We start from the raw sequence: 27,431 nt of genomic DNA on the forward strand, positions 1-27,431 counted from the left end.
GGGCCTTTCAACCCTGTCCTCGAATCACAGTCACCAACAGGCACTCAGGCTTTGCATCTGGAAAGCCAGCCAAGTTCTGTGTTCTGAGCAAGGGGAAGGTTGACCGATCAGAAGCGATGAACAAAGTCCTCCCCGCTGGAGGGGAGGACTCTCTGTTCCGTGTCCTCAGCTCTTTGAGTCCTGTTTCCCTTTTTCAAGGTTCTGCCTGAATTACTCTTGTGTAAAATTGTCCCTCTTGCACAAATCCTCCTAAGAAGGATCTTTGGAAAAGGCAGAGAGGTCATGTCACACCCCTTCTTACCACCCGAGGGCACTCCCCACTGTGCTCTGGGTGAAGCCTGCCCAGCACGGTGGGTGTACTTCTGTCATCTTTGGGGCATCTTGCATTTCATTTCTGTTCAGATATGTGTGAGCAGCTTTTGCACATCGTGCCTGGCCCTGTTCTGGGCTCTGGGGATACCACAGTGACCAAGACAAAAGCCCCTGAATTCATGGAGCTGATACTCCAGGCAGGGAAGCAGGCACCAGGCAGGCCCACCAGTTAAGTCCATGTTCCCCTCACAGGTGGCGATAGAAGCCCAGGAGGAAGCCGGGGGCTGTGTGAGGAGGCCAGGGCATGGTGGTGTGCACCGGGAAGCCAGAGGCAGCCTCTGTAAGATGACCTTCGGGTGGACACCTGGGAGACGTGACCAGGCCAGCCATTCAGAGATCCGGGGGCAGGGCTGAGGGCACAGCAAGTGCAGAGACCCTCAGCGGAATGTCCCAGGCCCGTCCCAGGGGGACAAGGAGGCTCGTGTGGCCAGCATGAGGGGTGACTGGGATGAGACCTCAGACGAGGTTTCACAGGACCTGCTCCCCCCAGAGGAGGACTTCCGAGTTTTCTCAGGAGCTGGAGGCGGTGGCATGTTTGGGGCAGAGGACTGCTACCACCTGACTTAGGTTTTTAAAGGATTACTGTTATACTGAGCTAAAAAGTTTACTTAAAACACATGCATACATACACCGAAGGATTTCTCTGACCAGCGTAGAGAAGAGAAGGGCAGAGAGGGGCAGGATGGGGAGCCAGACCAGCAGCAGGGGTGGTGCCTGGTGGGAAAGTGCAGACAGTATCTGGGGAGGGTCACTCCACATAATGAATGCGGGGGGATGTGAGGGGATGAGCCTCCTGAATCCCTGGGGCCTCTCCTGCCCTGGGGTTCTCTGCCTGTACTGTGCTCAGTTGGGTCTGACTCTTTGTGACCCCCATGGACTGTAGCCCTCCAGGTTCCTCTGCCCATAGGATTTCCCAGGCAGGCATACTGGAGTGGGTTGCCCTTTCCTCCTCCAGGGGATCTTGCTCACCCAGAGACTGAACTTGCATCTCTTGCATTTCCTGTGTTGGCAGGTGGGTTCTTTACTAGCACCACGTGGGAAGCCAAGGTACAGCCTTTCTGTTCAGCACTTGTAGGTCAAGAAAAATATTCCCCAGCTGACCAAGACCTTCTGCCTGTCCACTGACCACTCATGGCCCTCACTGGCACATCCTGAGAGCTCTGGCCTTGGGAATGATGATCTGCGGAGGCCCAGTCACTTGTTCGCTTTGGTTTGCCTCACTCCGGGCTGCACACGGCAGTGATTACCCTGTGGCAGACCACCATCCACGTTACTCGAGTGAGGGGTGAGTGACCAGAGTTTGTGGTGGAGAGGCCTCTAGACAGGCAGCCAGGAGGCCCGGGTGCTAGAGCTGGGTCTCTGGCGGATCAGCCCTGGTAACAGGTACGCTCTCTGCCGTGACCTCCGCCTCCCATCTCTAAGAGATGAGCATTCAATTAAATGGTCTCGCCAACCCGTTCCAGACCTAAGCGTCATCCTTTCTAAGACCCTGGACCTGACACTCATCCTTTCTATGATGGACAGCAGAAAGTCCTCCAGAATCCATGGAGGGAAGCCCCATAGTCCATTTGTTCAGTCGCTAAGCCGTGTCCGACTCTTTGCGACCTGGTGGACTATAGCATTGCAGGCTTCCCTGTCCTCTACTATGTCCCGGAGTTTGCTCAGATTCACGTCCAGTGAGTCTGTGATGCTCTCTCTCCAACCATCTCATCCTCTGTCATCCCCTCCTCCTCCTGCCTTCAATCTTTCCCAGCATCAGGGTCTTTTCCAATGAGTCTGTTCTTAACATCAGGTGACCAGAGTATTGGAGCTTCAGCTTCAGCATCTGTCCTTCCAGTGAACACTCAGGGTTGATTTCCTTTAGGATAGACTGGTTTGGTCTCTTTGCAGTTCCTGCACTTTGGTTAAGCATGGGGATTCTCAGCATAGACCCTGCTGACCTTCTAAATGTGTGAAGCCTGGGTGAGTTCACAGGTCTCTCTGGGCTTCCTGTACCTCATCTGCAAAATGGACACAGTAATGGTGTTACTGTGAGGATGAAATTTACAATGATACATATATCATGCTGAGAGTAGCCTGGCACAGAGAATATGCCCTGGAAGGGTGTTTGTCGTTTCAGCAGAAGCCGAATTGATGAGGTTTGGGCTACATAGATTTGTAGGGCTGAGGTTTGTTAGGGTGGGGGTGAGACACGTGTGCTAAGAAAGACCCTTGTCACCCTCTCCTTGCACCACGGCAGGCTTGGTGGAAGGCTTCTGGTAGTCAGCAGGATCCAGGCGGCTGGGGTCTGCACCCGTTATGGCAGGGCTGGCCCACGGGCAGCTCAATTTGCTTTGATAACCACCACCCCCCCCCCACACACACACACGAGAGGAAGGACTGGGAAGGCTCACACTGGGAGATCTCCGAGGCAGGGGCTCACGCAGATGCTTACGTCCAGCTCTGGCTGGGGAAGTGGCACTAATGTCCCCTGCCATCTGTGCCAGCCATCGCCACCCACCCTGCACCAGCACCACTCTTTACCTAGGACTACTGTGTCCGGGCACCGGCTCCTGCCGTGTGGAGGGCATGGAGGATTCAGCACAGGCACCCAAGATCCCAGCACCAGCTGCCTGCGAGCGGGTGGAAGAAGGTGGTTTTGACCTTCCCCTGGCTCCACCTAGGGCTCAGTTCTTTCAGAAATGGGCACGGGGGAAATGGGCACGGGGATCAGAGTTAGGAGATCCTGGCGTTGGGAGAGCAGGACCAGAATGAGAAGGGCTGGCTGCAGTCAGATGTGATGGAATAGCTGCCGTATTTTTAATCCTTTCAGCTATGCCTTGTCCTTTCTGGGCTTCCAATTCTTGAGAGGCATGCTTGCATGCGTGCAAAGGCATTTCAGTCATGTCTGATTCTTAGTGACGCTATGGACTGTAGCCTGCCAGGCTCCTCTGACAATGGGGTTTCTCCAGGCAAGAACACTAGAGTGGGTTGCTGTGTCCGCCTCCAGGGGATCTTCCCAACCCAGGGATCGAACCCGCATCCCTTACATCTCCTGCATTGGCAGGCAGATTTTTTACTGCTAGCGCCACCTGGGAAGCCCTTGAGAGGCATGCAACCTACCAATTAGGAGCTAACCAACCTAATTTGGCATCCAAGCCCTGCTTCTCACCGACTGCATGACCTCAGGAAGGTACTTAATTGAAGTGTCTTGGAGGAGAAAGGCAGGAGAACAAAGAACAGGTGGGATAAATATGCAGTCAATTGCAAGATGATAATATTTAAGCCTAACCATATTAGTAATTACATTAAATGTAAATACTCGATTTAAAAGGCAGAGTTTTTCAAACTGGAGGAAAGAAGCAAGACCAAACTACATGCTGCCTATATGAAACAAAGTTTAAATAAAAAGACACAAAGAGAGTAAAAGAATGGAAAAAGCTACAATAATCACTAATCCAAAGAAATAATCAAAACTGGAGTATATATTATAATCAGAGACAAAGATTTGTAAATTTATAGACTACATTATATATATATATATATGCATATATGTGACTCAAAATTTTAAAAAAGAAGAAAATAATGTAATAAACAGGTAAGAGTTGGAGACACTTAAGTTGTACAAATGGCAACTAAGCATATGGAAAGATGCTCAACCTTATTAGTCTCTGAGGAAATCCAAATTAAAAGCATTGGAATTAAAACAATGCAGTAACATCACAATATTTTAGGGTAGTTAAGACTTAAAGCAATGAGCATATCAATTGGTGGTGTGGAAGTGGAAGACCCAGAACTCTCATTTACTGCGAGTAGGAGTGTAGAATGGTACAATCACTTCGGAAAACAGTTTGGTAGTTTCGTAAAAAGTTAAATGGGTGATCTAGCTATTTCACCCCTTGGTATTTACCCCCAAGAAATGAACACTTACATCCATACCAAGTCCTGTACATGAATGTTCATAACAGCTTCATTTGAAATAGCCAAACATTGGCAATGGTCTAAATGTCCATCCATGGGACTTCCCTGGTGGTCCAGTGGCTAAGACTCCTCACTCCCAATGCAGGGGGCCCAGGTCCCATTCCTGGTTGGGGAACTAGATCCCACGTGGCACAACTAAAAATCCCAAGTGCCACAACTAAGACCCATTGCAGCCAAATAAATAAACAGTAAAAAAAAATTTTTTTTAATTAAAAGCTGAGACTTGTTTCTCGGTGCCATGGCATATATCAGTGGACATACTTGAGTGCTGTGACAAGCCCAGCTCAAAGAGGCTTAGGTATAAAAGGATCTTTGTGGGCTCAGATCTCGGAAATGCTCTAAGGTAAATTTCAGGCACAGCTCGATCCCAGGGGTGTAATTTAGGCAGGTCTTCCCCACTTGGTGGCAGAGGCAGCCTCTAGCAGCAATAGGGAAAGAGCTCCCCAAACCCTCCACACACACGCACACCTTTCTAAAGTGGTCCTGGAGAAGTTCTGGGGTGAGATGGGGGCAGGGTGGGGTGGGTGTTGAGGGGATCTCATTGCACTGGATCAGCTGCCAGGGATGGAGTTGGCCAGAGCCAAAGAATAAGGACAAAAAGTAGGGAGCGGACACTCTTCAAAGGCAGACAGGACTGAGTTACCAGAAGGAAAGGGCATGGGTCTCAGCAGGGAAGAGCCACGGATGACCCTGCACCAGGGAACAAATCCAGTTATTTTAATTTTTCTGACAAGGTAGTATATTCTACAAGTCAAAAGTCATCAAAAAGATCACTCCGTCTGAGCAACTTCCACCCTGTTCTCTCCATCCATTGTAGGTAATCAATTTCATCAAGTTCTAATTTATTCTTCCTATTTCTTCCATTAAGATAAGTAGATATCTCTGTGCTTTCTTATTTTTTCCCTTATTTACACAAACAATAGCATTGGGTGTGTGCTTTTTCTATACTTGCTTTCTTCACTTAACAGGAGAAAGAAAAATTTAATTGAGGTGTGGTTGATGTACAGCATTATATGTTTCAGGTGTGTAATATAGTGATTCACAATTTTTAAAGGTTATGCTCCTTTTATAGTTATAAAATATTCCTTTGCTGCACAATATATCCTTGTAGTTTATTTTATCCATAGTGGTTTGTACCTCTTAGTCCCCTGCCCCTATCTTGCCCCTCCCCCTTCCCTCTCCCCATAGAAACCACTAGTTTGTTCTCTGTATCTATGAGTCTGCTTTTGTTGTTGTATTCTCTAGCTTCTTTTAGTTTTAAGATTCCACACATAAGTGGTCTCATAACAGTATTTGTCTTTCTGATTTATTTCACTCAGCATAATACCCTCCAGGTCCATCCGTGTCGGGAAAACATTTTTGCTAGACATAGTATTCTTGCTGTCATTAGTATTGGGTTAGCCAAAAAGGTCATTTGGTTTTTGCCAAAATGTGTTACCTGAACAACCTCTTCAGCCAGCCTAATACACGGGATCATGTGTAGACTTAAGTGTGCTTAGTCACTCCGTCGTGTCTGACTCTTTGGGACGCCATGGACTGGGGCCCACCAGGTTCCTCTGACCATGGGGATTCTCCAGGCAAGAATACTGGAGTGGGTTGCCATGCCCATCTCCAGGGGATCTTCACAACCCAGGGATCGACCCCAGGTCTCTTGCAGTGCAGGCAGATTTTTTACCACCTGAGCCACCAGGAAGCCCAAGTATATACAAGGGAGTGTATAATAGGATATATATAATAGGATATGAGTGAGAGCATGTGAATGACTGCCAGCCTTCTCTCTGGTGAATGGTGTCTTTTTATTCTCCCAAACCTGGGTTGTAAGTGAATCTCCTCTTGCAGATGGAGGCAAATATACCGTCCACGACTCCCAGGCCTCCAGTCTGAGCTTAGAGGGCGAGAACTCCCCCTCCAGCCCCACCGGACATGACTGGGAGATGAATTATCAAGAGGCAGCAATCTACCTCCAGGTGAGTATCTCCCGGGCAGCACCTGGCCCTTCTTGCCACATGTTGGTGGAGGCGGGGAGCCAGGCTCTGTTGGATGCATGCCCAGAAATCCAGTTCTGGCTTTAGTGCTCCGTGTGTGAGCTTCTCGTTTCATAAGATCACACTGGGAGAGCCAAGCTGGCTGTGCCCATGGGCTTGTTCCCAGGACCCCCAGTGTGTGGCCCTGCCTGCCCCCAGGTTCCCCTAGTCTGTCCATTTGGCCTCCCCCTGCCCTGCCCCCTCTTCTGGAGAGGCTGGTTCTCAGGAGGGAATTCTTTTATCTACAGAGTCCAGCTGACTTAGTGTGAGGAGTCTTGAGATGTTTATTCCTTCCTGTTTATCCTGCTGCTGCTTTCATATTTGCTATTCCATGCTTGGTTTTTGTTTTTAAACAAATTTTAAAGTCTTTATAATTCTGTTTGGTAAGTGTATCTTAATTTATTTAACTATCCTGATAAGGTTGGATATTTTCTCTTTTATATTTCCCTTACTGTATATTATGCATTTCCCTGTTATAAATTATAATATGAAGATAATCTATGTCTTCAGCTATTTCTGTCTTTTTCTCTTTAATATCAAGGATTATTTTACTAGGAAACACTCCAAGAAGTAGAATCAGTGGGTTGAAGGAATCGACACTTTTTAGTGCCTTTGGTATATTGTGTTGAATACTCTCCAGAGGCAATATTGCCTGTTAACTGCTAATCTCACTGTCTGTGGCATTTTCACCTTAATCTTGTCATTTTTGTCAATATAAGATTTCAGCTTCTGCTGAAATTTCAGCATTGAGTAAGGGTTTGGGTGAGGAAATGGGATTTTTCTTAAATTCATTTGAATGATCACTTTCCCCTAATCTTTTTTTTTTCTTTGAAGCAGCTCTCCCTTTTAAGTATTTGCTTTGCTATTTTCAAAGAAAATTTAATGAAATTCAGATACTTATTTGATAGCTGTTTGGGTGTCTGTGTGTTTCTCATGTTTTATGGCTGTACTCCTCAAGGAATGCGTTTTGATTCAGGTTAAGGCAGAAATGATTCAGGTTAAGTAGAAATGTTTTTGGGAGATTTTAGCAAGCTTGGGCATGCCTGTTGACGTGGCAGGATCACCCTATACACTGTCACTCTCTCTAAGGTTGAACAGGTGCTAGATAAGAGGCCAGAATGGATCAGAATATGGAATTAGAATCGCTGCTTGGTAATTCCTTCTTTCCTTAAGCAGGTGAGAACATTAGTAATAAAAATGGCTATTATCAAATAATAAATGCTGGAGAGGGTGTGGAGGAAAGGGAACTCTCCTACACTGTTGGCGGGAATGTAAATTGGTACAGACATTAAGGAAAACAGTATGTAAGTATCTTAAAAAACTAAACATAGAGCTACTATATGATCCAGCAATCCCACTCCAGGATATATATTTGGGGAAAAACCCCTCTAATTCAAAAAGGTACGTGCATCTCAGTGTCTATAGTAGCACTGTTTACAATAGCCAAGGCATGGAAACAAGCCAGGAACCCAAGTGCCCCTCAACAGACAATTGATTTAAGAAGATGTGGTATGTAATACACACACACACACACACACACACATGAGCAGTGGAAGATTACTCAGCCATGATGAAGAATGAAATATTGCCATGTGCCATAGTGTGGATGCTGCTGCTGCTGCTGCTAAGTTGCTTCAGTCATATCTGACTCTGTGCGACCCCAGAGACGGCAGCCCACCAGGCTCCCCCATCCCTGGGATTCTCCAGGCAAGAACACTGGAGTGGTTGCCATTTCCTTCTCCAATGCATGAAAGTGAAAAGTGAAAGTGAAGTCGCTCAGTCTTGTTCGGCTCCTAGCGACCCCATGGACTGCAGCCTACCAGGCTCCTGCGTCCATGGGATTTTCCAGGCAAGAGTACTGGAGTGGGGTGCCATTGCCTTCTCCTATAGTGTGGATAGACCTAGAGAATATTACTAAGTGAAGTAAGTCAGCTAAAGAAAGAGAAATATAACTTCTAAGTGGAATCTAAAAAATAATACAAATGAATCTATATACCACAAAAAGACTAAGTTAAGTATGTCCTTGCTGATCTTTCTAACAACCTTACCAAGCAGTTTGGTCATCTCCCAGTTCGTACACCTGAGACTCCCAGGGGCTAGTGAGTCCAAAGCCAGCCAGCTAGTAAACTGCCAAGCTTGGATTTGAACCGTGTCCATCTAGCCTCCAAATGATGTTCTTTCTTCTCTACGTGGTGACCACATTTCTGTACCTGACCCCATGTAGTCACTCAAAAATGGGTCATGTCTTTGGGGAAAAAGAAGTTACAGAACAGAAGGTATCATATGGTGACTTTTAATATGTTATATATAATTTTACATAATATGTGTCTATGTATGCACAGATACCCATTCTCATCTGGAAACTTATTTGTCAGAATATTAAAGGTGATTATTTTTGGCTGAGGGAATTTTTACTACCTTATAATTCTGTGTATTACTTGAATTTTTTTTTTTTTTTCAAAAAGCTGCATCCTCTTGTAAAATTAAAACTAAAAGCAGAACTTGGATCCCCGTGGACAGTGGTTTCTGGCTTGGAGGACGGTGTTAGCGGGTGTCCGACAGCTGTTTTCGCACTCGCGGGTGGGCTGCAGCACAGCCTCCGAGCCAGGTTTCTGGTGTGCTTGGGTGACTGGCCCCTCGCTGCTTTGAGGCTATCTGGTGCCTGCGGTTTCCTCTCTTCCTAAATTTACCTGTTAACTCACTCACCCACAGGAGCCATGTGCTTGGAGCTCCTGTTGCCTCCAAGACTGTCCGAGTTTTCTTTGTGGACTTCTGCCCCAGGGAGCAGAGATTAAAGGCCTGGAAGTCACAACCGGCCTGCCTTATTTTTCCTAATCATAAATTTCCTAGTTCATGGTCAGCAGCTAGGAAATACGGCCAGTGTTCTCCCTAGTGCATGTGTGCCCAGTCACGTCCGACTCTTTGCAACCCCACGGACTGTAGCCCACTAGGCTCCTCTGTCCTTGGGGCTTTTCAGGCAGGAATACTGGAGTGGGTTGCCATTTCCTCCTCCAGGGGACCTTCCCAACCCAGGGATCGAACCCAGGTTTTTGCGTCTCCAACACTGGGAGGTGGATTCTTTACCACTGCGCCACCTGGGAGGCCTTAGCATCTGGGTCAGGATAGAGACTCAGATCCTAATTCACTCGGTCCTTGCTGGGGAAGGCCTCATCTTCCATCTGCCCTGAGGCAATTCCAAGTCCCCGAGGTCAGATTTGAGAGCTCCATGTCAGTGGTTTCCTCTTGCCAGACCTTCATCCCTGGCTACCTGTTGGAAGAAATTACCCGAGAATTGCATTTTCTAGAAGTCCAAGCCAGAAGCTCTTCAGGCAACCATGTGTGACCCCTGTGGCCAGGGAGGTGGTGGTGAAAACCACAGCCCGGCACAGATCACAGGACAGGGAGCGAGGCTTGCCCAGCTCACCCTCTGTGCGACTCCAGGATGTTTGTTCCCTGCCCTGTCAAGTCTGTGGTTTGTCTTTTATTTTTTTTTTTATCACGAGGATAGTGATGTATCCAGCTTCAGGGAAGTGACTCGCTTGAAGTTCTGCTGCAAACCACAGCCAAGGTCAGAGCTCCCAGCTGCCTCCCAGCTACTGGCCAGTCCTTGGGCTGGGCAGGCGCCTGGAGAATGATCTCTTGCAGAAATGCTTCATCTTACCAAACATCTATTAAACGCCCACTGTGTGCATCAGGCACTGTGCCAACTGAGGTCTTGGCTATATCTCTTGCTCTCCCAGTTCTCTGTAACAAGCTTGGCGAGCTGAAGCCACTTCCAGCTAGCATGGGAGCCCACTGGCCAGCATGGGAGCCCACTGGGAGCTCCTTCCGTGGCACCATGTGCCACCTGGCCCAGAGACACTTCTTCCTGTTAGCCTGGCTTTGTAACTTCTGCAGGAATCACGGGGCATGCGTGGGTTAGTTTCACTTTTGCCAGAATAAGGGTTTATGAGGATGGTTGCATGTGGCCTCATCCCAGAAGAGCCAAATATTGGAACAGTTGAAGGTCTGCCTGCATTCTAGAACACCTGGAATGCTTTTGGAAAGGCTCTGGATATCCCTTCTGGGGCTCTGACCTTTTTCTCCTCTAGAGATTGGAGCCAAGGGCAAGAGCCTCTGTTCTGAGTGTTTGCGCTGAGAGTGATCGAGATAGGTTCTCCTGACTCAGCATCATTGGTGTTTAGGACTGGATAATTCTTTGTTGTGAGGGGCTGCCCTGTGCATTTTAGCAGGTTTAGCAGCATCCCTGGAACTGACCCTCCGGATGCCAGCAACACCCCCCAGGTGTGACAACTACACGTGTCTCCAGCCCTGGGGTGGAGTCAGGGGAGGGCAGGTGGTAAACACTGCCCCCAGTTGAGAAGCACTGAAGCAAGGCAATGCATGAAAAGTAAATGCTGTCTATGTGTACACTGCTGGATGGGATTCTGAGGTGATGAAGTTGATGAGGTGGGACCTCTCTTACTTAGGCCTGTGCCCACCAACCCCAGGGAGGCAATGAAGATCCCCTACCTCCCCCAGAAGACCGATCCTAACAGGGAGGGTCATCAGCTTGTATTCTCAAGTGGACCATTCCCCGGGCTCCATCATTTGTTTTCTGCATCATTAGCAGGAGGCCAAGAATAGACAGAACAGGGCTGCTGGAATCAGGCTGCCTGGCTCTATGGGCTTGGGTGGTACAGAAGTTCCCTGTCATTGCTGTCAAATGAAAAGAAATAGAAGCACTTGCCTGGAAGGCAAATTGTCAGGACTGAAAGGAATGTCAGGGCTCAGTGGAGGGCACTCAGTGGGGGTCAGCCGCTGTCTCATTACTGTTGGGGTGAAAGCATCAAAGGGTTAGGAAATTAGGTGGAAATAGAGTCAGTTAAGAAGTGGGGAGACTTCCCTGTTGGTCTAGTAGTTGAGAAGACTTTGCCTTCCAATGCAGGGGGTGCAGATTCCACCCCTAGCTGGGGAGCCAAGATCCCATATGCCTCATGGTCAAAAAGAAAAAAAAAAACAACACATAAAACAGAAGCAATATTGTAACAAATTCAACAAAAACTTTAAAAATGGTCCCACATCCAAAAACTCTTTAAAAAGATAAATGGGGAGGGGGGAGGTGGGAGGAGGGTTCGGGATTGGGAACACGTGTACACCCATGGTGGATTCATGTTGATGTGTGGCAAGACCAATACAATATTGTAAAGTTAAAAAAAAAAAAAGATAAATGGGATGGAGAAAGCTGAGTAAAGCAGGATTCTGATAAAGGGACCCTCAAGTTTTCCCCTCAATGTTACTGCTAAGTCACTTCAGTTGTGTCCGACTCCTAGTGACTTCATAGACGGCAGCCCACCAGGCTCCCCGGTCCCTGGGATTCTCCAGGCAAGAACACTGGAGTGGGTTGCCGTTTCCTTCTCCAATGCATGAAAGTGAAAAGTGAAAGTGAAGTCGCTCAGTCGTGTTCGGCTCCTAGCGACCCCATGGACTGCAGCCTACCAGGCTCCTCCGTCCATGGGATTTTCCAGGCAAAAGTACTGGAGTGGGGTGCCATTGCCTTCTCCGGAAGTAAGATCGTTAACTCATGGATGGTTGTAAAGGTGAAAGAACAGTTTCCATGTTACCCAGGGAGAAGGGGGCGAAGCCAGGACACAGTCATGACTAGCTTACCCCAGACCTGAGCACTTAACATCCCACACCTGAGTGAGACTTGGGTCTCAGAAGGGACCAGATGCGCCCGCTTCCCTTTGATCTCTTGGGTGTAATATCCTTTGATTCCTCCGAGTAGTTTTGGAAAGAAGCAAGTCTTTGAAGCCCCATCAGCGGCAAGGGCGGGACCTGAGGGGTGTGCTAAGCTGTGAAGATAATACTTAATTTTCCGTCCTCTCTGGTCTGAAGCTCCACCCACCTGCCAAGGGCCCGCCCCTTTCCCCGCCCACCACACATCCCATGTGCCCGGCCGCTTTTGCATCCCAGGCGCCCTGCTTCGCGCAGGCTCATGCACCACCGCGACTCTCTTTCAGGAAGGCGAGAATAACGACAAGTTCTTCACCCACCCCAAGAATGCCAAAGCGCTGGCGGCCTACCTCTTCGCACACAACCACCTCTTCTACCTGATGGAGCTGTCCGCGGCCTTGCTCCTGTTGCTGCTGTCCCTGTGCGAGGCTCCCGCCGTCCCCGCGCTCCGGCTGGGCATTTACGTGAGTGTCGCGGTGGCCGCGAGCCGCGGCTCCCTGGGGGTGTCGGGGGTGGGAAGGCGGGCAGAGTAACTCAAGCCTGAAAGGGAGCATTCTGGAAGGGGAGACACCCCACGGATTTCAAACGGGGAGGCCCTGGGAGTAGCTGGCTCACCAGTCTTGCCTGGGGTCCCCGCCCAAGGGAATGCACCGCCCCGAGTCTCCCAGGGATTCCTTTCCCTTGTAACTTCCAAGGAGAGGCGGGGGTCGCCGTGGCCATGCTTTGGCTCCAGGTGAACAGCATACTTATCAACAGTCCCGCCCGCTGTCTCCAAAGAAAAGCCAGCAGGTGCGCTCATTTCTCCTACTGGGGAGTGGCTGGTGACGCTGCGTCTCCTTCACGCCCTGTGGCTGCAGGTCCACGCAACCCTGGAGCTGTTCGCCCTGGTGGTGGTTGTGTTTGAACTCTGCATGAAGTTGCGGTGGCTGGGCCTTCACACCTTCATCCGGCACAAAAGGACCATGGTCAAGGTGATGTGTCCATCTCTTTCCAGCATTTCCTTGTCAACTTCAAGCCTGTATCGTCAATTCAACTGCAAATCCCCCGTGCGCTGCGAAGCGTGACTCTGGGTCCCGGACCTCACCATGCTTCCAGCTTTGCTCTGGGTGTCACAGTGGTGCTAACAGTAGCTAACATGATCCGGTATTTAGTTCAGGCCAAGCACCAGCGTGGTGACCTTTGTGGGAAATGTGTTACTATTCCTAGTTTATATCCAGCCAGTCGCAAGAGAATGGGATCTGGATCCCGGAGAGCTGGGATTCCACACCAGCCTGGTGTGGCCTCCACACCCATGCCAGTCAGTGCCTTATTGTCCGCTTTCTCTGTAGCAGAGAGAGACAGAAGTTGGGATATGTCAGAGTGGTATTTAGCGGTGTCGGAAGCGCACACACTTGATGGGGAGGATGTGCCCAAGGAATTAGAGATTAGACATGCCAAAGACCCCAGGGGCCCTCAGTGGGTAGCTAGAACCAGGGGGTGGGTGGCTGCGCCCTGCAGAGTGGTGGTTTTGTTCAGCGGGTCCCCTCTAATGAGCTGCTGGGAGCATCAATCAAGCTTGTTCTCCTGGGCCAGCAGCGGTGGACTTCTCCCTGGGGCCTGCCTGATGTTGGGGGAGGTGAGAGAGGGCAGGGGAAGGGCTTCTCTGGACTCTCCTCGGGGATGAGGAGGGCTGGGGGCCCAGTATCTAGCCGGCCCTCTGTCTGGGGCTGGGGCGCAGGGGCTGACAGTGCGCCGTGCCTGGCCTCCCCCAGACCTCCGTGCTGGTGGTGCAGTTCGTGGAGGCCATCGTGGTGTTGGTACGGCAGACGTCACACGTGCGGGTGACCCGGGCGCTGCGCTGCATCTTCCTGGTGGACTGTCGGTACTGCGGCGGCGTCCGGCGGTAAGGCCTGGGGAGGAGCTGCACACTCAGGCGCTCTCAAGGCCCGGCCCCCTGGGTCCGTGGTGGCGCAGGAGCCAGTGAGTCAGGAGCGATTAGGTCCCTCCTGCACTTGGCTAGGTCACAGTCCTGATCACTTCCCTCTGCCATTCAACCCCTACAGAGGGGAGGGTGGGCCTCCCACTGCAGTTCAGGTCTCCTTCCTCCGGGTCCAGGGCACTCTCCTGTCATTACCTGTGCTTCTCTGGGGCTCCCGGCACAGTATCTGCCCAGACACAGCCTGCAGCAGGAACTCAGTGAAGTCCACGCGACTCAGCAGGCGGTCCTGACACCTCCCCTGGGACTGGGGGACTGAACTCAAAACAGGCCATTAACCTCAGTTCAAGCTGAGTTTTTGTTGTTTTTTTAATGATATTGTTTATTTTTTGTCGGTGCTGGGTCTTTGCTGCACGGGCTTTTCTCTAGTTACAGAGGGAGGGCTTGTCATTGCGGTGGCTTCCCTTGCTGCAGAGCATGGGCTTTAGGCGCTCAGGCTTCGGTAGCTGTGGCTCTCCAGCTCTAGAGCACAGGCTCAGCAGTTGTGGTGCATGGGCTTAGTTGCTCTGAGGCATATGGGATCTTCCCAGACCAGGGATCGAACCCATGTCCCCTGCATTGGCAGGTGGATTCTTCACCAGTGAGCCACCAGGGAAGCCCTGGACTGAGTTTTGAGAATCCATCTAGAAAACCTCTTGGCTGGGGTCCTGTGAATGAGAGCGGGCTAGCCATTCACTCTTGGTGAAGTTGCTCAGTCGTGTCCGACTCTTTGAGATCCTATGGACTATGGTCTACCAGCCTCCTCCATCCATGGAATTTTCCAGGCAAGAGTCCTAGAGTGGGTTGCCGTTTCCTTCTCCAGGGGATCTTCCAGACCCAGGGATCAAATCCAGGTCCCCCTCATTGCAGGCAGATGCTTCACCATCTGAGCCACTGGGGCAGCCCACGGGGTCACTCTTGGTTCCCCGTCCGCAAAACCGGGGACACATGTCCTCGGACTGAGTGGCCCTGAGATGTCTTCCTGCATCCCGTGCAGACTGACCTTGGCACCCGAGGCCATGCACCCGGCCTGGGCCTGCCTGCTCCATCCCTTGCAGGCACTTGCCTGCTTGGGCTCAGTAAGCGCCACGCCTGCCCTGGTTCTTTCCCCATCACCCCCAGAGTGGAAGTCCTAGGAGATCACTGAGCATGCCGTCCCAAGCCAGGGTGCGGTGGGATTTAGTGTTCCAGGGGTTGGGTGCACCAGGCCCCCATCTCAAGAGGGCATCCCGCACTGAGGAGTCCCAGACCGTGCCCCTGGGCCCCAGCCCACCACCCACCGCCCCTCACCCCTCCTGGCCCTGTCTCCCCCCAGCAACCTGCGTCAGATGTTTCAGTCCCTGCCACCCTTCATGGACATCCTCCTGCTGCTCCTCTTCTTCATGATCATTTTCGCCATCCTTGGTGAGTTTTTTCCTGAGCCCCAGTACGCAGGCACTCTCTAAAAGCAAACTCATCGTTGAGAAAAAAGGCACTTTGACAGTTTTAGAGATTCGGGAAGGTTTTCAGAACAATAGAAACACTTGTAGACTCCAGCTTAGGAAATGCGGTATTGGGGGAAAAAAAAAATAGAAGCCCCCTTTGTAACCTTTCTTGATCTCAGTTCCCTTTTGCTCCCAGGGGGTGCCCCCGGCCTTTATTCACGCTGATGCGTGGAGATGTAGGCCATTCATTTTCATTACAGTGTCATGATCCAGTACGTGAATATACCCACGTTTATTTATCACTTCCTCCGATGGTGGGCATTTTCCTCTGTTGCAGATCACATTGCTGTGAACATTCTCCTGCCTTTCCAGGCGGGCACACAGGGGAGTTTCTCTACAGCATATGCCTGGGGCCTTAGGGTTGACATAGTTCAGCTTCACTAGGTGTTAAAGCAAGGTCACGCCCTTTCTAACACCAGGGAGGCCTTGCCTCTTCAGATAAGATCAAGTATTGATGACTCCCACATTCAGACACGGGCTTTAGACAGTGGCGGTCTCAGAACACAGCAGGGAAGACGAAGGTCCCTTCCCTGGGGCTCAGATGGCAGAGACAGTGGAACCAGAGGGCCGTGACTCTAAGGCCGCCCCCAGTGCTGAAATCCCCAGGCCCTCGTGACACACTGTTCCCTGAGCCATTGACTCCCACCTACCCTACCTTACTCTGGATAGAATTTCCTTGGTGTTCCGAGGGGCTGACTTCCCTTAGGGGCAGAGTTTCAGGATTTCAAGGACTCAGGGGAATAGCCCATTCCAAGAGGGAGGAAATTAATGGTGCCCCCACCTTGGACCCTCAGCTGCAGAACAGTGGGGTTCCTTTGAAGTTGTTACTTGGTTGTCATGTTCTCAAAACCAAAGATTGCAAACCAGCAGTCTGGGTTCCAGACCCAGCCTACAGATGAGTTTTGTTTGGTCTGAAAGTGTTGAGCCAGCATTTTATGTTTTATTTTATTATTTTAAGATTTTTTTTTTTAATGTGGACCATTTTTTAAAGTCTTTACTGAATTTGTTACAACATTGCTTCTGTTTACATTTTTTTGGTTTTTTGGGCACGAGATATGTGGGATCTTAGCTGCCTGACGGGATTGAACCTGCACCCCTTCCGCTGGCAATTGAAGTGTTAAAAAAAAAGTTAATTAATTTTAATTTTAATTTAATATTTACTTTAAAATATTTGTTTATTTATTTGGCTGCTCCAAGTCTTAGTTGTAGCATTTGTGATCTAGTTCCCTGACCAGGGATCCAACCTGGTCCCCTGCATTGGAAGCTGAGTCTTAGCCTCTGGACCACCAGGGAAGTCCCTTGAGCCAGCATTTTTAAAACTAGATTTTTTAACATGAAAATACAGATTTCCAGCCTTAAAATCTTAAATTTTTTTAAACTTCCATTTTTTAAAAAAATTGACATGTAATCGACATAACACTGTATTCGTTTTAGGTGTACAGCATAATGCTTTATTATGTACATACTGCAGAATGATCCGGTTAACAACGTCGTCTTTATACATGTTTATAGTTTTTTTTTTCCCCTTCTGATGAGAACTATTAAAGTCTACTCTCCTAACAACTTTCAAACACACAATAATGGTATCATTGACTAGAGTCACTGTGCGGCACATGCAGCCTTTGTGTTTTTTGGCTGCAGTGTAGAGCACGTAGGATCTTAGTTCCCTGACCAGGGGTCCCCAGCCCCCTGCAGTGGAAGCGCAGAGTCCTAACTGCTGGACCACCAGGAAGGTCCCCAACTAGCCTTTTTTAGTACTAGCTTCAGTGGTGCTTGGGTCACGTTCCCGAGTGGCAGCAGTCACCTGGTGCCTTCAGACAGAGCGTGCGTAGTGCTCTGCCGTGGTCCCCACCACTCCTTGTGCTTTCCCTCTGCCCACTGCACTCATTTACATTTATTAGTATTGACATCTGGGTTTGGGACTTCTGCTCTAACCTGTGTTTCCCACCACCTTCTTCTAGGTTTCTACTTATTCTCCCCGAATCCTTCAGACCCCGTAAGTAATCAACACGTTTGTCTGTGTCTTCCTGTATGTGGGGCCTTTTCACTTCAGGCCCGGTGGCTGGACTGAACTTCCCGCCGCCAGCCGTAGTAGGAAGGGATGCCCGGCTTGGTTTCTCATCATCGCTTATGGCACCTGCACACTCATGTCCTTCTTCGAGCGCCAAGGGGATCCCCTGTCCTGTCGTTGAGAGGGATGTTTCCAGGATCAGATCTGGAACACGGAAACATTTTGGCAGAGGAGGAGTGGTGGAGGAGAGCCCAGCTCATTGTGCAAAACATGTGATTCTCTGGGAGACAAGTCCCAAGGCCAGGTGTCTGCTTCTGCCAGAAGCATTGAGCTCAGGAAGGAGGCGGCCTTGGACTCCGAGTTTGCTTGTTCCTCTGCCATCCTTAAGGGATCCCGCGGGAGGAGGAAGGGGCTCTGGAGACGACCCACTGCACACAGCCTGTTCCCAGCGATGTGTGCCCTCGGCCTGGCACCCACGTGTCCTCTGGTCCTCCTGTCCCCACAGTACTTCAGCACCCTGGAGAACAGCATTGTCAGTCTGTTTGTCCTTCTGACCACCGCCAAGTAAGTTTGGGCTCTGCTTTGGCTTCTCCCTGCCCTCTGGTAGTGCTCAGGGTTGTCTCCTCCTTTTAGCCAAGGGTATTCCACGTCTTGGCTCAGACAGGTGCTCAGAGCCACTGTGAGGGATGGGAGTGGCCTGGTGAGCTGAGAGTAGGGGAGGCGTGGGGGGCGGGAGGCAGAAAGAGGGATGTCCTTAGAGAAAGCAGAGACTGGCAGACATGGGCCTTGCGGGTGACGCTCTGCAAATACAGCTTCCCAGATGTGATGATGCCCTCCTACTCCCGGAACCCCTGGTCCTGCGTCTTCTTCATCGTGTACCTCTCCATCGAGCTGTACTTTATCATGAACCTGGTGAGTGGCCTTGGCTTGTGTTCTGTGGACCAGCCCCAGCCATCGCCGTGCTGGGGGTTGTGGGGATAAAGTAGGGGTGGCCATCCACCTCCGAGGGCGGAACATAGGGGAAGGAAGTCCTCGACCCTAGTCAGGTGTGGTGTGACTAGGAATTCCCTGTTAGGACTTGAGTTCAGCTGGTTACCAGCAGTAACTAGCCTCTCTGGGTTAGTGCTGCTGCTGCTGCTGGCGATGCTAGAGCTTGTCATTCGATCATTCACTTTTTAATTCATTTGACTGCACTGGGTGGGTCTCCATTTCGGCACGTGGGATCTTTAGTTGTGTCATGCGGGATCTAGTTTCCTGACCAAGGAATCGAACCCGGGCCCCCCGCGTTAGAAGCACAGAGTCTTAACCACTAGACCACCAAGGAAGTCCCAGAGCTTAAACCAAAACTACCCTGGAACCTTTTCCTTCTCACCGCAAACATATAATAACTGGAAAAGCTGACACTTATGAAGCCTTAGGTACTATGCCAAGTGTTTTATGGATAGGGGTTAAATAATTTAACACTCAAACCCTAGATGTCTTCTTATGATTCTCAATTTATAGTTGAGGAAACTGAGGATCAGACCGATAGGGTGAGTCACCCTTGCCTGCACAGCCCGGGTGGCCAGGTGAGCTGGTCTGGTTCCAGAGCCCTACTGTTAACCACCCCATCCCACTGCTCGCACATGCCAGGAATGTCCTATGTGTTTCTACCCCGTTTATTATGAACCACTGGGAAACCCAATACAGAACACGTTCCTTTAAGGACAATGTGCAGTCCCCATGCACACTAGGAACTTTGGAGGTGTTTTTGGAGGCTCGACTGGCCACCAGGAGTGTTCCTGCCATCAGCAGATCACCTTCTCCCAGACCAGGCCATCAGGCTGGTGCTGAGACCACATGAATGGGTCTCAGAATTATAAGGAAGAGGACCTACCAAGTCTTGCATTTATTTTTATACTTCTGATGAGCATCCCCACACCAGTCACCACAGTCAGGCCTGTATAGAAATGGAAAACACTTTCTCTGGGGGTAGACTTGTGTTGCTGCTGCTAAGTCATGTCAGTCGTGTCCAACTTTGTGCAACCCCACAGACGTTAGCCCACCAGGCTCTCGTCCCTGCCTTAAAATGTGATGTCTTAAGCAGGAAAATAGTTTCTTTTTTTAATTTCTCAAGACCCAAAATAAGTATGTTGGATATCTGTTTGTACATCTTAGAGTTCTTTTGTACCATTGTTAGTTTAGAATCCTAAAAATAGCGTTATGTGTAATTATTTGCTTTAACAGGTATTTTGAACTGTGAAAATACAGGGTATGAGTCAGCCATTGGGGGCCCGAACCCAGCCTACCACTTGTTTTTGTCAATAAAGTTTTATTGGCACATGGCCACACCCATTCATTTGCCCATAGCCTATGACTGCTTTCATGCTGAACCTGCAGGGTTGAGTGATTTCTACAGAGACCGTCTTGCCTACAGAGCCTAACATATTTGCTCTCTGGCCCTTTACAGAAAAAGTTTGCTGACTCCCTTGATCTAAAGGGAAATGTAGGGGGCCAGTTTGAAGGGAAGGAAAGGCAAAGAGAGTTCCCCTCAAAATATTTTTGAAAGAAAGTGTTCTCAAAAAGGCTTCTTTCAAATTCTGCTCCCACCCTCCCATCGCCCTCTGATAATGCAGGCTGTGTTGTCCACATGCTGACTTTGGAACTGGGCAATTCCAGAACCTTGTGCCCTTGGGTGCCAGCTGCCTCTCACCCCTCATTTCTAGAGCCACACAGACTCAGCAGGAGAAGGGACACGGGGACAGGGGAGGAAGGCACAGTGATGTCCCTCCCTGCTCTGAGGTTGGGAGGGCACAGGATGGACACAGCCTCCCCAGCCATCACACAGAGCTAAACGGGGCAAAAGCCCCAGCGTGTTCCCCTCACAGCTTCTCTCCCCTTATAAAACTGCCCAGGCAGGGATGAGCTACAGGCAGAGAAGAAAAACCGGGGCAAAATGTAATAGTGTTTTCACGAATCTGTAGAGGGGAAATTTGCAAGTGGCAATGAATGACCTTCCTCTCCTAAGACTTGGAGATGAACTTCCTACACCACGTGGCCAGGGGAGAGGCTCTTCTCAACCTGCCTTTCTGGGGTGGCTGGAGGAGCGCCCTCTGGAGGCTGGGGAACTGTTTCCTAGCTCCCTGAGGCCTAGTCGGCATGGATACCAGCTCTCTGCTCTTCCCTCTCAGCTCCTGGCTGTGGTATTTGACACCTTCAATGACATCGAGAAACGCAAGTTCAAGTCTTTGCTGCTACACAAGCGAACCGCCATCCAGCACGCCTACCGCCTGCTTGTCAGCCAGCGGGTAGGGGGTGCCAGGGGCTGAGCCAGGGAGGGGGGTTGGGCCTTGTTCTCCTGCCCTTCCAACCCGCACCTCCACCCCACCTCCCAATATCTCCTAAGCATAGAAGGGCCAGCAGCTTCAGAAATCAGGGGTCCTACCCTTGGGAGAACAGAGAGAGAACAGGGTGCCCTGGGATCCCACATGATGTGGGACATCGGGCATGGCTCTCCTCAAGGGAAGGGGCAGCTGGACTCTGCGTTTTCCTGTGTTCCACGTGGCCATCTTCCCTCTCTCCCCAGAGGCCCGCTGGCATCTCCTATAGGCAGTTTGAAGGCCTGATGCGCTTCTACAAGCCCCGGATGAGTGCAGGGGAGCGCTATCTCACGTTTAAGGCCCTGAATCAGAGCAACACACCACTGCTCAGGTGAGAGGGAGCCCAAGTGGGTGCAGTATAGCCAAAGGAGGCGTTGACAAGAGGCCCTGAGGTGACTGGGTGGGCAAAGAGGGTCTTAGAGACTTAGTTTTCTTTGCAGAGCTTTTTATGCACATAGACCCTATTGCTCAGGATTCTTTTTACAAATGACAGAGTCCAACCCACATCCAATTTAAATTCACAACAAGAAAGGAATGTATTGGCTAGTGGAATGGACTGGCCCATCTGCTCACCCTCGAGCCATGAGCAAGCTGGGGTAGTTGCACGTGAACAGAGCCACAGAGCAACGTGAACAACACAAACACACAGCCCTGGCACAGCCTCAGAACGGGCCCCGAGCTGTCCATGGTCAGTCTTGGTCTTCTGACTGCTGATGACCAAAACCCTTTTCTTTTCGATTTGAGAAGCAGCAGGCCTACTGTAGAGACGAGGGCGAGAGAGCTCAGTCTGGGCTGCCCTCTCAGCCCCCATTGTTCTAGTTAGTCCTCTACTAGAGGATGCCCCATCCTTGTCTGTCTGACAGTGGTGGTCATTCGGGGGCTGGCTCTCTGGGGGACGCAAGCCAGTGGTAGTCAGTGTTGACTGAGTGGATGAAGTATCAATAGTCTGGGGGAAGGAGGAGATGAAAAGCCAGGAGGTACCCGTCCCCTGGGCCCCAACGGGCTGGGACTCCCAGATGTCACCTCCTCCACCTCTTGAAGGTGACCATAGGCAGGCGGGTGTGAGAACCACTGAAGCTCTGTGGGAACGTGCCCTGATTTTTTTTTCTTTTGCCCTTTCTTGTTGCTTATGACAGCCTGAAGGACTTTCATGATATTTATGAAGTTGCCGCCTTAAAGTGGAAGGTGGGTGCTTTCCGGGGAGGGACCAGGCCAACGGTTCCATGGGAGGGGGATGAGGCCGGTCCAGCTCTCGGCTGGGCGCCGTGCATTGTAGAGAGAGCAGGTGGCCCCCAGCCAAACCTGCCCATCCCCCTGCAATGTGCCGTCCTAGTTCAGAGCTCTGCGTCTCAGACCCCATTAGTCGCCGTGCGGTGTTCGGCAGGTTATGGAACCTTTCCAAGGCTTGTCTCGCCTGGGAAGTGGGGCCGTGAGAGTCCTACCCTGCTGCGTTAGTTTCAGGGTCATATAAAATAATGCCAGTGCACAGCACAGTGAAAAGGCCGGCAGGCCTCGGCTGGCTTGGTTGTTCTGTAGATCCCCGAGTATCTTCATGGTTTACTGAGTTAGTCAGAGAGCTGGAAAGGAAAGCAGGACCCTGACCCCCAGGGCTGGGTTCCAGTCCCTGGTCCTAACTCTCTCCCCCACGGCCCTGTTGCTTGGTCAGGCAAAGAGAAATCGAGAACACTGGTTTGATGAGCTTCCCAGGACAGCATTCCTCATCTTCAAAGGTAAGGCTGACCTGAACATGGCGTCCTGACTGCTGGGGACGAATGGAGGTTTCCAGAGGCCGCTGATGAGTGTTTAAAGAACATGAGCAGAGTGTGTGTGTGTGTGTACACGTGCACATGCATATGAACTGTCTGTGTAAAAGAGAGTGTGATGACTCCAGCAGAGAATTAGTATTGGACTAGGGAGGGAAATCAGTAACGTAAAAACCAAACAAAAAAGAACTGTGGATTATTTTTTCAACTATTATTGAATAGTTCAATCAATATTGAACTATTATTCATTGAAGGAAATGTATACAACGTTAGATAATTAGAAGAAAAGGAAAGTCTCCCACACAGAGATAATCAGTATTAATTTTCTAATGTGTTTTTTTTTGTTATGGGTTATTTTCTATGCCTTTTAAAAACAGTAGAGGGGATTACATTGTACATTCTGTTGTAAAACATGCCTTTTACCTAATAATAGAGTTTTTACCTTCCTCTTGTATCAGGATATATAGTTAGTGTATCTGATCTCATAGTGATGCTTGTATCATATAAAATTAAAAATTTTAACATCTGAGTCCACACGTATCATTTATCTAGTAGTTTTCTCTGAATTTCCTGCCAATTTTGAAGTTCCACACAGGATATGCTTAGCTCACAGGGGTTACAGTTCAGCTGTTTTGAACAAGAGTTAAAATGACCAGACTCCCCTGGGGGTCGAGTGGTTAAGATGCCATGCTTCCAGTGCAGGGGGCTCAGGCTCTGTCCCTGGTTGGGGAAGTTCCCCATGCTGCTCAGTGTGGCCAAAAAAAAAAAAAAAAAAAGAACAGTTAAAATGGTATATCCTATTTTGGGATTTCTCCCAAGATAGAATAGAACTTTGAGCACAGCTGTTACTCTTCCATGTTCTTTAGCTAGTTTTCCATTCCATTGGGAAGATATGTTATTCAAGTGGATGAGTAAACAGTGCCGGGTCTAGGCCAGGAGCAAACTTGAAGTTTCAGGAGCGGCCAGCAAAACCTTGTTCTGTTTTGTCTCAGCTCCAGGTTGCCCAGGCTCTTCCCAGAGCAGTTGTTGCCAATGCAGTGTTGTCCGGGGGCATAAGAATGGGCATTCCTCTGAGAGCAGGCCCTTCCTTTTTCGTCCTCTGGACATAAACACCTCATTTGCTTACATGCATGGCATATGTGGTTGGTGATTATGTACTTATAGATGAAAATTTCACTGTTACCATTTCTTCTCTTCAGGAATTAATATCCTTGTGAAGTCCAAGGCCTTCCAGTATTTCATGTGTAAGTATGAAGTGCCACAGCTCTAGTCCTCCTGAGTCTTACTGCTCCAGATTGTGGAGGGGCAAGGGATAAGTCATGCCGTTGGCGTTTTATTAGAGAAAATTCCAAGCACGTGTGAAAGTGGAGGGACCATCATGAGCATCCACGCACCCATCCCCCCATGATCTGTCTTGTCTTGTCCATCTAATTCCCTCAGTCCAGCTCATCACCCCTTCTCCAGACCTGGGGTTTTGGGAATCAAATTCTAGAACCACAGATTGTGGTTGGTTGACGAGTCACTTTGACCTGTTGTAATCTGTAGGTTTCTCCCCCATCCATTTTTTCCCTCTTGCAGTATTTAGTTGAAGAAACAGGATTATTTGTCTTTCAGCCTTGTTTTCGCGTATTCCTCTGTTGCTTATGTCCTGTAGTTTGGTAGTTAGAGCTAGAGCTGTGTTGTCCAACATGGCAGCCATTAGCCACACATGGCTATTTGAATTTAAGCCAACTAAAATTATAAATTCAGTTCCCATCACAGTAGCCGATGTTTGAGGACTCAGTAACCACATCTGGCTAATGATGACCAATGGGACTGCACAGATGCAGACTGTTCTACTCATCCAGAGGTTTGGTGGGGTTCACTTTTCTAAGGAGCTCTGGTTCCATGTAATGGGAAATGGTGTTTGTTTAGAGATCACAGTCAGAGATGCTAACAGTACATGTTGCTTGGAATTGGTTATTGTTTCCAGGACTTTCCATGGACAGAGGTAGGATTTTGGTTTTTTCTTTTTTTTTTTTGTAAAGAAACTAGCTTGTGAATTTTTCTTGATATTCTTAATTGAAATTTCAGACTATTGGGTTTTTACCTAACTCCATTATTCTTTCATATCTCAATTCCCAGGCTTAAAATCCTAGTTCCCAGCAATACTGACACAGCCACTCACTTGCTGTATCTCACAGTCCACACTGTGTCTCCACACACAGTCCACACGCAGTCTCCAAAGAACACCACCAGCACAACCCTAACCATGAAAATTGTTAGAAGCACCACTGCGGGGATAAACGTTTAGATGACTATGTCTTAAGGTCACCCAGAATGGTTTTCTCCATGTGGGTATGTCACCATCTAGATGCATGTTTAGATTTATTCCATTTTTTTATTTTAAAAAAATTTGTTTTTTAATGTTTCCAATGTTGTGTTGGTTTCTGCCTTACAATAACACGAATCAGCCATAATTATACATAATTATACATATATACATACATAATTATATAATTACATACATAATTACACATACATAATTACACATATATACATATACCCCCTCCCACTTGAACTTCCCTCTCCTCCCATACCACCCCTTTAGGTCAGCATAGAGCACCAGACTGGGCTCTCTGTGTTAACAGCAGCTTCTCACCAGGGTCCACTTTACACGATAATGTGTCTGTGCTGTTGTTTTCTCCATTGGTCCCACCGTCTGCCTCCCCCACTGTGTGCACAAGTCCATTCTCTACATATGCGTCTCCATTCCTTCCCGCAGATAGGTTCATCAATGCCGTTTATTTCATTAAAAAAAAAAAATGTTTAGGGACTTCCCTGGCAGCCCAGGAGTTAAGACTCTGTGCTCCCACTGCAGGGGCTGGGGGTTTAATCCATGGTTGGGGGAACTGGGATCCCACATGCTGTGTGGCATGGCCAAAATAAAATGGAATGATGGAGCATTTAAACATTATTTTAGAGATTGCTTTTTACATTTAATTTTGCTTTATAATTATGTAAATATATATATATATATATATATATATATATATGTGATTACAAGTCAGATCTACCAGACAAAATATACTCAAGGAAGTCTCACTTAATCCTATCACCTCCCCCAGTGGGTAACTTTTATTATACTTTATCCTTCCATTTTTAAAACTGTAAGTAGATGCATATATGCACATTTTCCTGTCTTACATAAACTAGCACAGTTTATACACTTTTTTCAACTTTGCTTTTTTTCAGTTAACAATATGTCCTAGAGACCACACCACATTAATACATAGAAATGTTCTTCATTTTTTTAATATTTAACTGTTTAATTCCTGATGATAGTCTTTTTCTTTCTTTTCTATGGGTATTATACATTTACTTCATGAGTGTTTTTTTTTTTTTACTTCTGTTTTATTTTTTAAATTGTGAAAGTGTGATAACACATTTACAGGAGACTTGGAAAATACAGAACAAAGTTACGTATGGTTCCATTATATATTACAATTGTAGATTACATTATATATTATATATTACAATTAAGTAGATACATATATATCAAATATATATTATATATTACAATTAAGTAGATACAGTAAGATTTTTAGTTGGAGTTTCAATATCAAACTCTTCAAAAATTTAGTGATATAGATAGAAAAGTAGAAGGATATAGTAGACCTGAAAAGCCCTATGAACCAGTTCAACATAATTAAGATTTATGGTTGACAGTATACCATTTCATGGATGTACCATAGTTTACTCATCCAGTCTCCTGTCCATCATTTAGGCTGTTTTTCCAGTTTCTCTGCAGCCACAAATAGCTCTTCAGTAAATAGCTTGCAGCATTCGTCATTCTGTTTTTGCCAGTGTCTCATTGGGGTGGATCCCATAAGCGGGATTGCTAGACGAAAGGCTGAGTGCATGTGCAAGTTTGCTAATTAGTTCCTGGAGTCACTGAAAGAGCAGATGTCTCTAGGGAGAAACAGATGTCCTCAGTACTCAAACCCTATGTATGTGGTCCATCTTATACATCAGCTTGGAATAAGCTGCAGGTTTTATGGAAACAGTTTTTTAAATTTGTATCAATTAAAATGGTCCAGTTGCTTTACAGTGTTGTTAGTTTCTACTGTGCTGAAGCATCTTAAGTGGCATCCCTACAGTGACACAGAGCGTGTCTTTAGAAACCTGTAGCTGTTTTCTAAGTGAAACCACTGGTTGATGTAGCTCATGGTAAAAGCACTAAGCAGGAAGTCACCTGTTATCTGGGTGTGGGGAGCTGCCCTTCATTCACTCAGAGTTCCCTATAAACTAACCAGGGGCTGCAGCTGTGACCTGTGGATTTCCGCACCCACCTGTGCTCTCTCTCTCACGAGCCTGTCTGTTGCAGATTTGGTGGTGGCGGTCAACGGGGTCTGGATCCTCGTGGAGACCTTCATGCTGAAAGGTGAGCCCGGCAAGGGGACCGGCCTGTCCTGTGGGCACACCTGGCGCACCTGTTTCTTTTTTTTTAAAGATCTATATTTCTTTATTTGCAACTGTGCTGGGTCTTTGTTGCTGGGTGCGGGTTTTCCCTAGCTGTGGAGAGTAGGGGCTTGTCTCCGTCGTGGTGCACAGGCTTCTCACCGCAGCGGCTTCTCTTGCTGCGGAGCACGGGCTTTAGGCACACGGGCTTCAGTAGTTGTGGCACCCGGGCTCTTCGAGCACAGGCTTAGTTGCTTCCCTTGCATATGGGGTCTCTCCCGAGCAGGGATTGAACCCCTGTCCCTGGCACTGGTAGGCAGATTCTTAACCACTGGACCAGGGAAGCCCC

At 48.6% G+C, this 27,431-nt stretch overlaps 1 protein-coding gene across 6 annotated transcripts in view; it reads left to right on the top strand.

Moving 5' to 3' along the window:
- Nucleotides 1-27,431, top strand: part of TPCN1 (two pore segment channel 1) — a 62,099-nt gene that overhangs the window by 22,657 nt on the left and 12,011 nt on the right. For all 6 annotated transcript variants that reach the window (XM_040250811.1, XM_040250812.1, XM_040250810.1 and 3 more), the window contains 14 exons: nt 6,172-6,299; nt 12,359-12,535; nt 12,929-13,042; nt 13,823-13,953; nt 15,341-15,429; nt 17,471-17,505; nt 18,026-18,084; nt 18,333-18,432; nt 20,691-20,807; nt 21,086-21,210; nt 22,016-22,064; nt 22,546-22,609; nt 23,842-23,886; nt 27,009-27,065. In XM_040250811.1, the coding sequence (XP_040106745.1) occupies nt 6,172-6,299; nt 12,359-12,535; nt 12,929-13,042; nt 13,823-13,953; nt 15,341-15,429; nt 17,471-17,505; nt 18,026-18,084; nt 18,333-18,432; nt 20,691-20,807; nt 21,086-21,210; nt 22,016-22,064; nt 22,546-22,609; nt 23,842-23,886; nt 27,009-27,065 (1,290 nt within the window). The remainder of the gene's footprint in view (nt 1-6,171; nt 6,300-12,358; nt 12,536-12,928; nt 13,043-13,822; nt 13,954-15,340; nt 15,430-17,470; nt 17,506-18,025; nt 18,085-18,332; nt 18,433-20,690; nt 20,808-21,085; nt 21,211-22,015; nt 22,065-22,545; nt 22,610-23,841; nt 23,887-27,008; nt 27,066-27,431) is intronic.

This window comes from Oryx dammah, unplaced genomic scaffold, assembly GCF_014754425.2.
Source record: "Oryx dammah isolate SB20612 unplaced genomic scaffold, SCBI_Odam_1.1 HiC_scaffold_12, whole genome shotgun sequence".
Taxonomy (NCBI): Eukaryota; Metazoa; Chordata; class Mammalia; order Artiodactyla; family Bovidae; genus Oryx; species Oryx dammah.